The 18,178-nt window shown below is 33.7% G+C and overlaps 1 protein-coding gene across 2 annotated transcripts in view; it reads left to right on the top strand.

Moving 5' to 3' along the window:
* The first annotated feature begins 13,434 nt into the window (after positions 1-13,434).
* Positions 13,435-18,178, top strand: part of LOC116023239 (lysM domain receptor-like kinase 3) — a 6,103-nt gene continuing 1,359 nt past the window's right edge. The window contains exons 1-11 of one of the 2 annotated variants that reach the window (XM_031264228.1): positions 13,435-14,243; positions 15,145-15,222; positions 15,759-16,064; positions 16,251-16,396; positions 16,483-16,572; positions 16,688-16,793; positions 16,926-17,077; positions 17,154-17,251; positions 17,340-17,490; positions 17,638-17,745; positions 17,923-18,153. In XM_031264228.1, coding sequence (XP_031120088.1) covers positions 13,643-14,243; positions 15,145-15,222; positions 15,759-16,064; positions 16,251-16,396; positions 16,483-16,572; positions 16,688-16,793; positions 16,926-17,077; positions 17,154-17,251; positions 17,340-17,490; positions 17,638-17,745; positions 17,923-18,087 — 2,001 coding nt within the window. In that variant the 5' untranslated portion in view covers positions 13,435-13,642 and the 3' untranslated portion in view covers positions 18,088-18,153. Of the gene's footprint in view, positions 14,244-15,144; positions 15,223-15,758; positions 16,065-16,250; positions 16,397-16,482; positions 16,573-16,687; positions 16,794-16,925; positions 17,078-17,153; positions 17,252-17,339; positions 17,491-17,637; positions 17,746-17,922; positions 18,174-18,178 lie in introns of both variants that reach the window. The other variant, XM_031264227.1, reaches the window with a different exon arrangement.

Below are 18,178 nucleotides of genomic sequence, written 5' to 3'. Positions count from 1 at the left end.
TAAATGGTTGAACCACGAAGGAGCAGCTAACAAACTTAAATGGCCAATTGTCAATTCAACTAGTTGATTGACATCGAGTTATGATAGGAAAGCATTAGATTATCCTAAGAAACATATTTTTCGAACAATTAATTTCTTTGTGAAAACCTCAATTGAAAGGGTTCCTTACTATGTTCAGCTGAGTTACCATAATTTAATTTACATATTCTCAAATGCTCTGTCGAACCAAAGTCTGAGGCCCTTTAGATTGGAGATTCAATCTTTACGAAAGATTTGGCAATCGAGAGAGGGCAGGGCGGAAATGATCAGACGGCAAAGGCTGATCGAGTCTGATGCAAAGTGGGGGCCGGGGAGGCAACTCGTGATATGCGAGTCAAATCAAAGAGAGGATTTGGAAAGGGGCAAAGTAATGATGGGAAATGGTTTTGTTCTGTTTGGGAACAGGAGTTTAGTGGTAGTTAGAAATGGTGCACTAGTAGTAGTAGTACTACCATGGCCCCTGTATATATGTATCAATGTATGTATGGAATAAAATTCAAAAGGTTGCTAGTCCCATCACACTCACTTATATTATGCATGATGATGATGATGGTGATCATCATTCTTCTCCCATCGTCCATCAACACCATTCATCAATTCTCTTGTTTTTGTTGCCTATCCATCTATCTATCTATCTATCCCCGCCCTCCTTTCCAATCCATCAATTAAATTTGTAGTGCTAGCTTCTTCTTCCCACTAATTCTTGATATGTACTGACTTGGAAAACATTACATGAGGACTGCTTATTCTTCATGGTTTTGAACCCCACCCCCCGGCCTGCCTTCTCAGTCTAGCTTAGTAGTGTTTTATAGCAGGTTCTAGGTTCAATTTCTAACCTTTAAATCATAAATTATGATCATGAGGTTATATTGCATCTCAAATAACATATGTTATGATGATAGCGTTTTGTAAGGGGTTGACATGACACTCCGATTAGTTGTCATGATGGATTGGTCCGGTGTGCGTGTTCCAATTTTTATTTACTCAAATAACTAAATTTAGCCTACATTTTTATATGTCTAAATTAATTGGTTTGCTGTTACAATAATGCAACCTAGGAAGAGTTACCCGATTTTATTTTATTATTATTTTTTTTTACTTGGTTCAGGTTAGTCATCTAAAAGCTTATATATTAGTCTAAGATGGGGAGTAGCTTGTTATTTAGATTATATTATATTAGACCACTTGAGATGTTATATAACTCTATCAATGATCATTATATTCTTTGAATGAGTGGCTTCAAAATTTTTATTTATATAAATTTTTTCAGGTACAATTGTGCATTTTTCATTGATTTTTCTCCAATACTTTTTGCTCAATATAAGTACAGAGTATAATAATTACTTCGTACTTTACTGGTTTATAGTTTGAGTACAGTTTCTATTTGTTTAAAGTCAAGTTACTATAGAACCTTATTTAAGAAAATTATGTCCATATCTATTACTATGTTTGTAATATTCAAATTAGAGACTTCAAAAATATATACTTAATTAATAATGAATATCCTCATGTACCACATAACCTAATTAATAATACAAATTAAATCACAAGGTACACGAATAATGCGATTGAGGTATCGCTTACGAAGACTAATTCCATAAATAAACTTCTGACATTAATTTAAGAGACTTCAAACCCACATACAAGAAACGATCCGACTTAAAACACTTTAATCCATCTTCTTAATATTAAACCATTCAATACCTATAAGTAATTTGAGCAAAGTGGGTAGGGAGATGACTACATTACAAACTATGAATGTGAATACATGTAAAACAAAGAATCCATTGCTAGAAGTGGGCAGCCAAGAAAAAAAATAATGTCAAGCTTAGGTTGAGAGAAAAACCAGTTCACAATTTGCTTTCCTTTTCCAAACACATTATTAGAAAATTAAGGATGCAAGCTATCTATTATTACTACTATACATGTGGCCCTATAATAATATTCTTTTTCTTGTGTCTTCAAACTTGGTGCTCTCTACTCATCTCAAGTGCCCTTTTTTTGTTTGGCATTAATTCATGGAACTTGGTTGGGCTGCTTACAGATGGCTTGCTAGTTGGTAACTTCTTTTTGTAGAAGCAAAATATTTTCCACGTGTTCTATCAACATATACATGCAAATAGTGCAGTAACAAGTTGCAGTCCTATTTAATTATTATTTACTTTTTTCTTTATTGGAATCATGAACATCTATATATAGGACCCATCAAGGATTCTTCAACCCATCAACTTCTTTTTCTTTTTAACTTTACAAAGTTGCATGTGATAATGAGATTAACATCTAAATGTGTTCACTACAATTATTATTATTATTATTATTATTATTATTATTTTCAGATAAACATATTATGAAGTAATGATCAGTAAAAAAAAAGTACATATAATACAATTTTGATCAGGAATATTATTACAGTTTATATGAGATATTATACTGCATGCCCATCCACTTCATAATTCATAGTCTTCAAAAAAAAAAAAACAATTCAATTATTAATTATGTCTTTTACTCATCAAGAAAAAAGACAGAATATACTTCAATTCTTGAAAAGAGTGCAGTTTTACTCCCAAGTTTTCTAATATCACGAGAGTAATTATATGCTGAAATTGTTGTTTTTTTTTTTTTTTTGTTGCAAAATATGCTTTAAAAAAATTCTCTCAAATATAATGTTGTACAATCGGAAGAAAACGAATAAAATTTAACTTGCTGAATCGTCTTGACTTTTGAGAAAAGTTTAATTTCAAATTTTGTTAGAAAATTCCTTACAAGTTCCAAAGTTAATATTGAATTGTAACATGGACTGACTCTAGTTTGATATAGTTGTCTACGTTAAATGAACCAAAATTTTGAAGCACAAAAATGGACCCTACAAAATCCATTTATGCCATTTTTTCCAAGATTTTTCCTTTCCCATTTTATTAGTGTACTGACCCAAACAACTAATTCACCCCATTTCAATACATGTACACTTCTCATTAGTCAATATAATAATATTATTTATTCATATTCTTGCATCATTGAGGTGAGCCATCTTAAGTTGGATTTGATGATTTAATTATTCATCAAGCCATCCATGACTAATCGATTAGGACAGAAGAATATAATCAGGTGGTCCATCCACCACCACCTTAATTCCTATCCTAGCTTGATTAAACTACCTTAATCATCGCGAATAATAATGTGTATGTATGGCGCATGCATACATTAGTTTAATTCCTAGCCTCCTAAATATTCTCCTTTTTTTTATATATAAATTTAATTCCATCCCTTTTCTCATTAATATATAATAATGATATTATTAATTGGCAAGAATCAAACTCGTGACCTTTAAGAACGAGAGTTATGTTTCATCAACGTGGTCACTCATTTCGAGATGTTAATTATAGTTGAGAATTTTCAATCGTGTTATACTTTAAACAAGAAAGACACTCTTCTTCTCAAAATTGAGTGTATTTGGAGTTTACCAATCAATAATTACTTATAAGCATAACCATATAAATATAACCTTGTGTTTAATTATAGAATTAATTCCTCTTTTAGTCCTAGATTTATAGGTGACAATATATTTTTAGTCTTTTTTAGAACATCCTCATTTGGTCATAGTATTATTGTAGAATAGCTATTTTTAATTTGGTCATCCACTAATAAAATCATTAAAATTCATAAAATACAAGGACATGTAAGTCTCCAATTATGATTTTATCAAGAAAATAAAAATAAAAATATAGTAGGTTAATATAATTTGTATTATTTTTTAAAAAATATTGTAATATCTCTGTTTTTAAAAATATTTCAAGGATTTTGTTAATGGATCACAAAAAATACGAGGAATGCAAATATCCTAACCACTCGTATAAAAATACGATTGGGCCACAACTTTCCCCCAATGTTAGCCTTATGTGTGCTTTTTTAATTAAAAAAATGAAAAAGGTAAGGGAAATAGCGCAGCATATATAGGTTTAGGGCATCTAGAATTGTAGAGTCTAAAAATGTAGAATGAAGGCGTGGAAGAAGGTAGCTACAATGGGTAGGCGTGATGGAATGATGATTCACTATAAATAATCTATCTTCACTAATTAATTCCATCAATTAAAAAAAAAAAAAAGAAAAAAAAAAGCGTCATCATCGAAATAAAGTGGAATTGGACTTCCTATGCGGCACTAATCATAGCTTTCCACCATTTTTATAATTAAAACTATATAATATAATATAATCCTTTGGACGCCAGAATCGTTTTAAGGTTATCCTTTTCTAATTTCTATGGAAGATCACAGCAGCCCAGACGGATCGGATACAATGCATCATATCACAAAAGGCAAGTTATGGACGATTACATTTACTAATTAATAAATATTATTATTATGAGCTAATGAGCTAAGCTAGGTTTCTTAGAAGCTGCATGCATGCCTGCCCTCTTAACTTTCACAATTACCATCATCATTATTATGTGTTGATTTTATAGAGTTATGCTACAGGATCAACTTTATTTTCACTCTATCATATTATAACCTCATAAAATTTGGGTATGTTTTAATTTGTCTCATTATAATATAATAATATATGATTTTTAATATTATTCCATTAAGATTATTTGTAATTATTTATCTTCCTTCTTATGTTTATTATTATCATGAAATGAATCATGTTAGACTGTTAAATCATAGTGGATTCAAATTCCTATAAAATATTTTTAAAAAATAATTTTGTATATACTTATACTATACACACGTTGCTCTAAGCAACATTTCAATTCAAGATAACATTTTAGAGAAAATCTCCAAAATTCCCTCACCAAATAAACATTTTTTAAAAAACTGCAACTTATTTTTATGAGGCTCAAGGCTCCTTTATAAAAAGAGCCTTGACACTTTAAGGCTCACATTTGCTTTCTCATCATCCAATATGGGACTACGGTGTGTTTGGTTAATAGCGTTTCGCCAAATTTTGGCGGTTTTGACCAACTTTAGCGATTTGACCAGGTCAAACCGCTAAAGAAAGTGTTTGGTTAACAGCGGTTTGGAGCAGCGGTTTGCTCCAAACCGCTGAAAATGAAAACGCTGCAATGTGCAACGTTTTCACTTGGCCTTTTGGGGGAAGGTTTCTCTTTCCCCAAAATACCCTTGTATATTAAAAAAATAAAATAAAAAATTGAACCGTGCGCCAGTTAGCCAAGCCATAATAATGTTATGTTTAATTTGGGAAAAGTGGCAAACTAAAGGGGAGCCAAACTGGCTCCCCTTATGTTCTATTTTTTTTTTTTAGTTTTTTATTTATTTATTTATTTATTTATTTATTTATTTATTTATTATTATTATTATTATTATTTATCCTAAAAAAATCATTATTATTATTATTATTATGAAAAATATGTATACCCTTTTGGTCATTTTACATGTTAACCGCTAATTTAAACCGCTAATTTTACCAAACATCTTTTTACAAACCGCTAATACAATCGGCTGGTCAAACCCGCTAATACAATCCGCTATTTGATAACCGCTAACACCATCCGCTACCGCTAACCGCTAACCGCTGATAACCAAACGAGCCCTACATCAATTGGATGAGTTCTACTACACCGATCTCTTCTTCTCACTTTTATTGAATGTAGCAAGATATGATAAATTATCTTATTTTGTGAGTCTAAAAAAATGTCAACATTAAAATTTTAAGTGAAGGAGTAGAAATATGGAGTAAAACTTGGTCCGAGTAATATTTTTCAATATTGGAAAACATTAGAGAGTCTTGAGTTTTCTCTTTTTCTTTGTGCTTCAATGTGAGAATTTTAATTACAACGTGACAGGTGGATGGTTCTTTGCCTCTTTTGGACCCCTTACTGATGTATCATGCATGTCCTCCTTGATTTGTGATAGTGATTGCAGGGCACTTAATGACGTCTCAAAAAAATAAGTTCGTTACACTTATAAATTGTTGTAATGTCTTCATTTGGACATCATTATCTTTTTCTTGAATAGAACTCTCTTATATTCCTTCAACCTGTTACCAACTACCTAACATTCGAATGAGTTAATCCAGAGTCTAACCCTAAAAAGTATGCCCAAATAGGTGATTCATGCAATGCCATTAACTTAACTTATTATGTATGAGAATGGATGAGATCGACAAGCAAGTTTGCTCTTTATCTTGTAAGGATGGTGATGGAGGCCGACAATAAGTGAAGTGAAGAAAAGAGATATAAAAGTATGAGAAAAGCAATGGCTTTAATTTGGTATATGACATGCATGAATATAATGAGTGAAAAAAAAAAAGAATATTAAATCTCACCAAATTAAAGTAGTACACCCATATATATATATAGCAGACAACCCACGTATGCAAACACCAAGTGGTTGGTCCTACGTTATCCCAAGCAAGCCAAAAGTATGACACAAGCACATATTTTTTGTGTTAATTAATTACTCTTTCATCCTGTATATATCCCAAAGGAAAAAAAAACAATAATAGTATTAATCCATTCTATTTTATCTTTTTAAACAATAGTGGGAAAGACCCTGAAAATTAGCTACTACACTATATAGACTTCTGTAATGTGCAAACCACCCCACTTATCTTCAACAAGCTTCGAGACAAGTGCCAAAGGCAGGCCCTAGAAAGCCTGACCCAATTGGATGGAGATCATAGCAAGATATGAGATATCCCACGGTTCGGTTCGAATTGAACCGAAACTAAAATCTTAGAAACGGTTCTAGTTCTATAATATCATAAACTTAAAAAAGATAAAAGTTTAAAGTTTAACTATTATTTAATTAAAGTTTTAATTTTTAAATAATAATTTAAAGTTTAAGTATAACAATTATTTTTAAATATTTTATATACCAATTTTAAAATAAAATAGAATGAAAATTTTTAAAATGATAAAAATAATTATTGAATTTAAATTATTTTAAAAATATTTAAAAAAAATTACTCAAAAAAAAGGGGTTCAAACTGGAACTAGTTCGCCATTTTCCAAAACCAAAATTGAACTGTGGTACCGATTAGACCCTAGTTCCTAGACTTTATTCCATTAATGTAGTCGAATCTCACATTGCCGCCTTCAGTCTTGATATCAAGTCAGGGGACGAACCGCTTTGACTGCCCCCGCACCACAACCAGATCTGCGTTATGACCAATCGAAGCCCCTAGGCCAAGGCCTTGAGCTGAGGGGCCTCTTGCCGAGGCTTCTAGTAGAGGCCATCGGCAAAGGCCCTTGGCCGAGATGGTCCCCGGATTAAGCACGGGACTCAACCTTGGGTTTTGGACCTGCTTGCGGCCCCTGGCTTCATCTTCTCGGATTGGCCCGCTCCATTTATAATATATCCATTAATACGCTAAGCCCTTAAACAAATATATATAATTTAAGAGTAAAAATAGTATTCCCAATTAAAAGTGTAAAACCACAATGTTAAGTACAGCAGAAGTTAGGATTGCACTGGGTGAGTGGACCGGCATCATGGATTTATCATACTAAAATTCAAAACATGCGGCAGTGCTGCTTCGATGGCCAAGTCGCCATCACATCCTAACCACTTCCACTCTCCATCGGCATGCCCGACATTCCCAGCCAACTCCCCATAACATTAATCTGGATAAACATAACATGTATATAATGCAAACATATATCATTAGTTAGATCGTAATCCTAGTACTTATGACATCATTTGATTTTGGTCTCCTTCGTGTAACTAGTTGGTCGTGGAATACTGATCGAGTATGAATCAAGTCATTTATAACCAAAAGGCTTGGTTTCGTTTCATTTTGTAAAATTGTAACACTTGATTTTAATCAAGTTTATACAATTTATGGGACTCGATATAGAATTCAAATCGGGCCTTTTATGCCCAAAATGCTTGATTTCATTCATCTCTTCATTGTAAATTCAATGAAATAGAATATAAACTTTATATATATTTTTTGATTTTGATTCCGATTATATTTGTGGGTACCAAAAAATAGAAAAGAAACACAGACACTCTTTATCAAGAAAACTTGGTTTACCATTGGGCTGGAAACGGCCCATTAATCCCAAAACCTACATTTAATTAGGTGCTATTTGGATCAATATAATGTAGCCCAGAATGGCCCAACCCAAGCTTAAATTTCCGGATAGTGACATGCATTTCATTACAGATTCTAATGGTAAATAACTTGTTCGCAAATGGCTGACTAGTGCCTCTGTGCTGTTGTTGTTGTTGTTGTTGTTTTTTTTTTTTTCCTCGTCTCGAGAAAAATTCATAGTCACTATTTGATGATATGTACTAAGTAAATGTTACAAATTATGCAGAAGAGTTAAATTGCACTAGAGAGATCATATGTGGCATGTTAGACAAAAAAGGTGTTGGCAAAAATCAAACTCATAACCTTTTAGTAAGATAATCTCACTCTAACTACTTAGCCACCCATTTTGGGATCCAAACAATTATTGGCTCTTGAACTTTATTTTCAAACTTTGTAAAACAAGAAATAAATAATTTTTTTTTTCTTTGGAAAGGTACATTTGAGGCTCCAAATTTTCTGCATATATAGTGCCACAAATTTGTATCAATAATTTACAAAGTTTTGGTAGTATTTCTTATTTTTCTGGATATGTACTTAAAAAATCTTTTGTTTACCATAAAAGAAAACAAGTAGTTGTATGACTTGTATCCTAGAAAAATATTTGTTATTTTCACACCATAAATTTTCCGTATAATTTTCGCTTTATGTCAATAAAAAAAAACCACTTGTTTATAAACTACCAAAAAGGGGGAAAAAAATAGTAATATTTCATAAGATTAAAAAAAAAATTTCTCTCTCTTACAGGTTTATCTCACAGTTTTCACATTTTTAGATACTAATAATAACTTTTTTTTTTTTTTTACATATATTGGTTGTTTACGAGTCTTCAAAGCATTGGTCTAGTAGGAGAAAAGTCTCACTTCAAACTTCCTTTCAATTGTATGGTTTAGATTTGATTCCTATCACAAATATTGAAATTTTAGCTTTGTGATGGACTTTTTGTGAGTATAAATGTATAGTTTAAAATATGAAATTAAAAGAATATAGTGTAAAATTACGGTTTCAAAAATATATTTGTTTGCCCGAAATGATAAGTAACCTCACCTATAGAAATGAGAAGTCAATAACGAACCATTAAAAACGTTAGCTCTGATTAATGTGTACTTTAATTTGTCACAACTACGTTTTACGTACGCAATAAGGGACATGCAATCTTTTACAAATAGAAGTATCCCAGACAATATCCAACTGTTGTGGGGCCTACCTTGTGTCAATGACAACAATTTGGTTATTTTTCTTTTAGAGTAGGTAGCCCAAATTTGATGAAAATTTAGTATTTAATTTTTACATATTTTAGAATAATAATAAATATTTAATACTCCATTCATCTTAAAATATGAGTAGCTATAGAGATGACAAGCAATGGGTCGAGCGTGGATCAGAGAGAGCTATATCCATCACCCAACGTCCCGACCCAGTTTATATATACTTTCTCCAATCGACTCGCATCGGGTAGACTTTTTTGAAACTCACCCAGCCCCACCAAGTGTGGGTGGCTGAGTGCTCACTATGGGTGTTCACATAAAAGTGTGAATGAGATGGCGTGGATCTTTTTCAGTTTAATTAGAGGTTTCAGGTTCTCACAAAAGAATGTTTTGCTAAGTGTATCATAACTGAAAACTTCTGCTCTAGTTATAAAAATAAAAAAAAACTTATGATTATTATGATTACATGGTTGCAGTAGGCGCTAGGCGGTACCTAGGCGACGACCTATAAAAACAAAAAATTAATTATGTGTGCGGTTGTATGTCATATTATATATATATATATATATATATATATATATATATATATATATATATATATATATATTACTTCTCTTATTTATATAAATAAATAAATTTAAATATATATAAATATAATAATAAAATTAACAAGGTTGAGTCGCTCGAGTTAACTCGGCTAACTCTGCCGAGTTGGACGAGTTAACTCGGCCAAATTCGGCCCAGTCGATCACCAATTCAACCCAGTCGGCCGAGTTAGGCGCTAGACGGACGCCTAGGGAGCAATTCGCCTCGGTCTAAGAGCGCCTAGTGCCTAGGCGGGGATTTTTGCAAAAGTAATTATGAATAACTCCAGTTCTACCATTTGAATGGAGGGTGTTAGGGTTATTTTCGAGTCAACAAATTTGATTTTGGGCATTATGTGGTGTGATGTAAATAGAAGATGGATGCATGATTGATGGAATTATCATGTGATTATATTCTTAAGACAAAAGGTAGTTTTCTTTGCTCATATCAACGAACCGAAAACCCTTTTAGGGATGATTTGTTTTATAGTGTTTTTTTATTAGCTGATAAAGCATAGATTTAACGCAAAAATATTTGGTTGACATGCCCACATGGCTTGAACACCTTCCAGCGATTTTTCATTCGTCACATGTGCCCAACAGGTCCCACGTTGTCGATCTAAAAGTACGGGGGTTTTATTTGCGTCTTCATTATGGCTGTCGATCTCTTTTTAAAATTTTGATATATAAGCATTTGGGTAATGATTTATTCAGTCTGATTATAAATATTGTATTGATCATCATTAAATCATGGGACTCTCTATTTACTTTGTATTTACTCTTTTGTTTATGTTAATTAAAGAAATTAAAGGTTGTATGATTGTATATATATTCATATTAAAGACCTAATGAAAGAATAATCTTAATGATTTAATGTTCTTGAGTTCTACATTGTGTTCTTTCATTGACTCTACCTCTTTATAGTTTATTATCTTATATACATATCTACAGACGATTATTGTGCAATTATCACGTGAGAATTGAGCTAATCAAAATGTCAGATTATAACACGTTATCAACACGAATTGCTACCATACTCATCAATGAACGATATGCATGATTGTCTTTCCATTATATTATATTGTCCAAATAAGCATGATATTGCATATGTACATATATGGTTTGTATATGTGCCTGCAAATTCTTGAATATGGAATCTCAATATTTTATTTTCTGCGAAAGCAATGTACATACGACATACTTGGTACAAAGTAGTTGCATTTGATGTTTGATATGCTTGATATTTGTTAAGTACCATTCGGTGATGCTTAATGACTGTTTTGCATGGTCAAAGCTACCCCAATTTTTTCCATGCTAACGAGTAACGTCTACGCTTCGGTGCTTCGCCACCGCTAGATACTCTTTTAATTTTAGGACAATACTAAATGCCTATACAAACTAACAAACACACTCTATTTTTTGTCACTCTTAATGTAAGGATTTGTAATAAGTTGAAATTAAAAAAAAAAAAAAAACTAATCACACAACAATAGTCACATTAAGGAGGAACAAAGTTTGTCTAATTTCTATAGATATATATGGAAAACATTTTCCTTACTTTTCAACATAATGTTATATCATTATTATAGTTGTTATTTAATTATTATTTTTATATCGTTTTAATAATAATAATAAATTTTGAAAAAATAAATAAACACAATAAATTTTTGCGTGAAAAACATAATGTGAAATAATATCATTTTTCGATAGTTCTAAATCAAAATTCACTATTTAAAAAAAATATTTGGTACATGTGTAATTTTAGACAGTTTTTGAGACTATTAAAGAAATTATTGCACAAGCGTAATTGTGAGATGTGGTGCGAATGAAATGTCCAACTTGTATATATTTGTGGAGAATAAAATATGAATTAAGCTGGATCTTACTTAGATTTTAGTTGGTAATTAATGTTGAGTTTTTTTGAGGAGAACTTAGCTTGATTGTAGGGGCTTCTTAAGATTCTTGGATTAATGCTTTTAATGGCGTCTATGCTAGGTCACAGTATGTCTTATAGTGGTGAAGAGTGTAGAAGATAACCGCCTCCAAAGTCCAAACTCCAAACACAAGTCAGTGTCGGTTATTCCTATGTTGATCATAAGTCAACCATTATTTTACTTATTGGGCGATTCAAAACTCTAAAAAGTAAAACAATTGGCGTCGCAGCAAAAAATCGGCGATGTTATTAGAGATATTTGGGCCAAATTGTAGCATGGGTGGTCAATAAACTGTGATTCTCTTCTCTTCAGGACTCGCCGCCTTCGCCAACGCCAACGGTGTTTTCCTTTTCCCGATACCGTCCTCCGTTGCCAGTCTGTGAAAAGCTCATTTCCCATTATATTCTCACACCCATCATTTTCCAAATATTTATAAATTACTCTCTCATAATTATAAATTTTTTAAATAATAATACGGAGTGTCGGAGTACTATAATAATTATCTTTTTAAAATTGACATTAAATCATCCTATTCTTAAAACAGTTGAATGAGGTAAATTGCAAGTCACTCCACAGTTCTTCTGATCTCCAATGCTTGATACTATAAGGTATCATACACGTTGTAGTATGTACGGTCAATAATTATATTAATATACCTATTCATTTATTTTGAAGAGACAGAAGAATCAGTATTTACTGTTTAGTGGCCCGCCCAATTAAGAGACAAGTGCTGATTTTGGTGACTGACACCACTCAAACCAACAAAGCTAGTTATACTTCACCTATTTAATCATTCATTTTGACTTTTGAATTGAATCTATTGTTAACATTATTTGGCTATGAATGTGATGGAACATGGAATCTACCTAATTCTCAATAAATTTAGACATGCAATTAAAGAGCATGCAACAACAATAATAGTGTATTTGCTTCAAACGGAGTGATATACTGATATTATTAACATTAACAACAAGAGGACATATAAAAAAAAAGAGTTAATTCCAACAATGGTCCTCCGACTATGTTGATTTTCCAAAATTAGTACTCGACTTTTAATTTGGACAATTTAGATCCCTTGACTTTCAAATTTTTTTCAATGTTGGTCCTTTCGTCAAATTTTGGTTAAATTGAGGTCAAATGAAGGGGTAAAAATTGCCCGTTCACTTGTACACTCGTATTTCTTCTGTCCTATACGATATATATATTAATATAATATCAGTCAAAGATACATCGAATGGGATTATATAGCTTCGATTGAGACTTTGACTGAGATTATATTCATATATACAGCGTATAGGATATGAGAAATACGAGTAATAATACATTAAATATGTGAACGGACAATTTTACCCCTTCATTTAACCTCAACTTAACCAAAATTTGACGAAAGGACCAACATTGGAAAGAATTTGAAAGCCAAAGGGACCTAAATTGTCCAAATTAAAAGTTGGGGACTAATTTTAGAAACCATTGCTGAAATTAACTCAAAAAAAAATGTGGAGATGATTCATGTTGTTGTATCTCACGCACAACTCAAATGGCAGTCGCTATCTCCTTTTTTACAGTGGTGTCAGCTGCCAGTCATGGGTCAGCAAGAGGACTCACTGACTCTGCCTCTGTTTTCACCAAAATGGAACTCTATTAACCAACCCCTCAACCAAACATGCTCTGCTCCCTTTCTCCTTCCTCCTCTATACCCCCCTTCCAGCTAGCGAAGCTTATTTGAGCCGATTCTCTCTGAATTTGATTTCATGTGCCTCCTTGATTGATTTCAGTTTGACCCATTGGGCTAAATTCGCCAAAGATTCAAGCTTTTTCTGAAACCATGAGGCACAAAGCTGGAATCTTGATTGTTTTGTTTGGGTTGTTTGTGTTGGGAGCTGCCCCTTTGTGTTCTTCGTACCCCAACCCCCTCAACTGTTCGGACCCGGGGCGCCTCTGCAGCTCCTTCTTGGCCTTCAAGCCCGGCCCGGATGAGACTCTCCCTGTGATCCAGAGCATGTTTGATGTGTTGCCACATGACATCACTGTGGAGGGTAATGGCAGGGATTATGTGTTCATTAGGAAGAACTGTTCTTGTGCTCCGGGTAATAACCAGTACTTAACCAACACCACTTTCACAGTTAGGGAGAGCAATGGATCTGTGTATGATTTGGTGATTGATGCCTATGATGGGTTGGCCTATTTTCCCACTAATTTTACCAGAGAGGCCAAGAAAGGGGCAGTGGTTTCTCTCAAGCTTATGTGTGGGTGCTCAAGTGGGCTCTGGAATTACTTGATGAGCTATGTGATGGAAGATGGGGATTCTGTGGAGTCTCTAGCTAGTAGGTTTGGGGTTAGCATGGATAATATTGAGTCTGTCAATGGGATTCAAAATCCTGATAATTTCACTGCTGGTGCATTATACTACATACCATTGAATTCAGGTATTGCTAGGATTTTACTAAAAATTTCTCTATGGTATTTGTTCTTTTCTAAATTTGATGTTGTTAATTGGTTTTCTGAATTCAGTTTGGGTTAGTTGGCTAATTTGTGTTTGGTTGTGGCAAGTGAACTCCTAGACTTTTGGGGATTTTGGTTGGTGGGGCAGTTTATTCAGTGTGTGATTGTTGAATAGAGATAGAATATGCAATGGTATAGTGTTAGGGCCTTTGCTCTAGAACCGCTTCTTGAATTATTGCAGTGCTGGGCTGTTTGACTACTAATAGGATAAATTTGATCATAATTCATGCATTCATTGCAGAGTTGTAAAGACAATTTTTGATATGAAATCCTGTGGTTAATGATTAATCGGTGAAGTACCCGAGTGATAATCAGTCTTGCGCAACTACGTACATACAGCACACAAGCATAATCAGTCTGCCTAGCGATTAGGACACAAAATTTATCTGAATGGGAAATATGAGGATTCTTGACAATCTTCCCTTATTTACTTCAGGAATATTTGCCAATAAAATTTTCTTTCAAGTGAACATTATTTGGAATGTTGGATACATAATTTTGCTTTCAACTAGATAAAAATTGTCAAAAGCTGTCATCTAAATTGAGGCTAAAGGGTTGTAGAGGATATTTTAAATTTACGTAAATAGAATTTGTCCTAATATCTTACCAAGACGTTATTTTCCCCTTACACAGATATAGACCAGGCACAATAGTTTGTCTCTGGCTTAGTACCTGATTAACCTTTGTCACTGAAAAATGAATTCTCATTATCAAAACATTAACTTGTTTTCTCATTTCTTTGGGTACACCAATAAGCTAGATTAAGAAGAGAGATAAACATTAACTTTTACTCTCATTTAATCGTCTTTCTTGTTGATTTTTCAGTTCCTGGTGAACCATATCCTGTGAAAAATGACACTCTTCCAGCTCCTGTTCCAGCACCATCTGATGCTGATATTACGGGTATGCTTGATCCCTTCATTAGCAACAATATGTTAGTCCATAAATCAATTATTGACAACCTTGCAAAATTTTCTTCATGCCAATTATCAATATAAATAATTCAAGGGATATTAAGACATGTGCTCTACTATATCTAGTATTTCCTATCTTGATGTTGTACCAGAAAATAAAAGGAAAAACAGAGATATATAGGTATATAGTAGATAAGTCCACTTTTAAAAACGAATTGGTTCTTTTTTATAAAAGAAATAGTAAAATAACCCAAAATTATAATTTTGTTTTTATTAAGTCTTAACACAGATCATATTTGTATAGTCATAACATCCACATTGCATTTTATTAAGAGATTTATTCTAATCTAATAATTGTATGAAAAAAGTTCATGTGATAACCTTCTTGCGAAAACTAATATTCAAGAAGCAATAGACTAAGTTTATGCTTTCTTATTGATATTATTACACTTGCTGCAATTGATGCATTCTAGAAGTATTCCTTTCTGTTTACATGAATGGCTACCATGTCAATTTTGCCTGCAGGAATCCAGACAGATCATAAGCGTCATGTTCCATATCGGTGGATAATCGGGGGTTTAGGTGTTGGTCTTGCTCTTATTGTCATAATTATTGTGGCTCTGGTTTCCTTCAGATCATCCAACTGTTTTTCCCGAGACTTTGAGAGTCATGCTGCAGATTCTAATCAGAAAAGTAATTCTCACAAGTTCCAAATTCTCCGAAATACAAGTTTATGTTGTGCCTCGGGACGTTCCATCTGCTGTAAATTGGGGGACTGGAAAGAGCCTAATGCGGAGCCTAGTAACCGACAAATGAACAATATTCCCAAAGGTTTGGATTTTGATGAAAGTGTAGTTCTTAAATGTGAATTTGATGTGTTGAAAGTACTAAAACTTGTTCCAATTGTCTTATGCACTTCTAATTTGTTAATCTTTGATTAGTCCTTGTAGCATTATTGCAGTGTTTGCTCTTTACTCTGCCGTGGATGTGATAGCTTGCTGTGTTTTCTTCTTACAGTGATAGGGACCGATGTCTTTGATATGGAGAAACCTCTGGTTTTTACATATGAAGAAATTTTTTCTTCGACTGATGGCTTCTCAGACGCCAATCTTCTTGGAAATGGAACATATGGTTCTGTGTATTATGGCCTCCTTCGTGATCAGGTCACTGTTCTATCCTTTGCCAATATTGGTACATTAATTTTTATTTCTTATTTTTGGTATGTCTGACGGGGGGATAAAAAATCCAGGAGGTTACAATCAAAAGAATGACCGCCACTAAAACGAAAGAGTTTATGGCAGAGATGAAACTTCTGTGCAAAGTGCATCATACAAACCTGGTAAGGCATGTTGAATTTTCTATTTATACCAATTGCTGTTATGTTTCGAGCTTGATGGTGGCATGTATGACACTTTTCAGACTGTTGACTCCTTTTTTGGTTTGAATATGTCAAGGTAGAATTGATCGGTTATGCAGCCAGCAATGATGAACTGTTCCTTATTTATGAATACGCCCAGAAGGGTTCTCTTAGAAGCCACTTGCACGATCCTCAGAATAAAGGTGCAATTCATCTCTCTCGCATTTATGCCTGAATCGAAGTTCCAAATTTTATTTTTGAAACACATATCTAAGAACACAAACTAAAAAGAAATCCACCCGAGCTATACAATATTTGCATATTGATCCGTGCAGGTCATACATCACTCTCCTGGATCATGAGGATTCAGATTGCCCTCGATGCTGCCAGAGGTTTGGAATATATTCACGAGCACACCAAGCCTCACTATGTGCATCGTGATATAAAGACGAGTAACATCGTGCTTGATGGCTCCTTTAAAGCAAAGGTTCTAGCCATTCCTCTCCGTTGGCTTTTGTTCTCAGTCTTCCATTCCAATTTAACTAACTCCCGACTCGTAACAGATTTCAGATTTCGGTTTGTCAAAACTTGTGGGGATAACTAATGACGGAGAAGCTTCGGTCACGAGAGTTGTTGGAACATACGGTTATGTTGCTCCAGAGTGAGTGAACAAAGCAACGGTATACAATAACTCGGAATAGGACATTCAACGTTGTCCGTTCTTATTACTTTTATCTGGCTATTTGCAGATACTTACGGGATGGCCTGGCAACAACTAAGAGTGACGTCTATGCATTTGGAGTTGTTCTTTTCGAGATAATTTCAGGGAAAGAGGCTGTTACTCGAACTGAAGGCGGCACTGCTGTTAAAAACACTGAAAGGCGCTCGTTGGTATCCATTGTAAGTCCCGCTACTTGAACAGATTAATCGGTCCCCTCCTATAGAAGTGTTAGACTGCTGAAATGCCTAAAAGTTACAAAGGCGTGTGTATCAGAGGGTATCTCGTGCTCTGTTAGACCGCTCATTTATTGCCATTGATAATTGCAGATGCTAGCAGCTCTCAAAAATTCCCCCGACTCCACGAGTATGTCTGCCTTGAAGGAATGCGTTGATTCCAATTTGATGGACTTGTACCCTCACGATTGTCTTTTCAAGGTAAAACTCATTGACCAACAATTCCTATTTAAAAAATGTCCGTTTTATTTTTTTGAGTACTATTGACTCTGTTACAATATCTGTTAAAAAATGTCCGTTTTATTGATTGAGACAAATCAAGCTCCTCCATCGATACATACATAATTAGCTAAGTCGGTTTGTCTCTTCGCTTTGTAGCTCGCTACGCTAGCAAGGCAATGTGTAGACGACGACCCAATTCTACGACCGGACATGAAGCAAGTGGTGATATCGCTTTCACAGATCCTCTTGTCATCGGTGGAGTGGGAAGCAACACTCGCGGGGAATAGTCAAGTTTTCAGTGGCCTCGTTCAGGGAAGATAAGACCTGGCCACCGGGGAGTAACAGTTTTCCCTCCAGAACAAAGGCTAGTTTGCCTCATTTCGACGCTTTTTTTTTTTTTTTTTTTTTTTTT

The sequence above is a fragment of the Ipomoea triloba genome, chromosome 6 (assembly GCF_003576645.1).
Source record: "Ipomoea triloba cultivar NCNSP0323 chromosome 6, ASM357664v1".
Taxonomy (NCBI): domain Eukaryota; kingdom Viridiplantae; phylum Streptophyta; class Magnoliopsida; order Solanales; family Convolvulaceae; genus Ipomoea; species Ipomoea triloba.
Note: the sequence above shows the minus strand (reverse complement) of the source record. Positions and strands in the feature narration are given on the sequence as shown.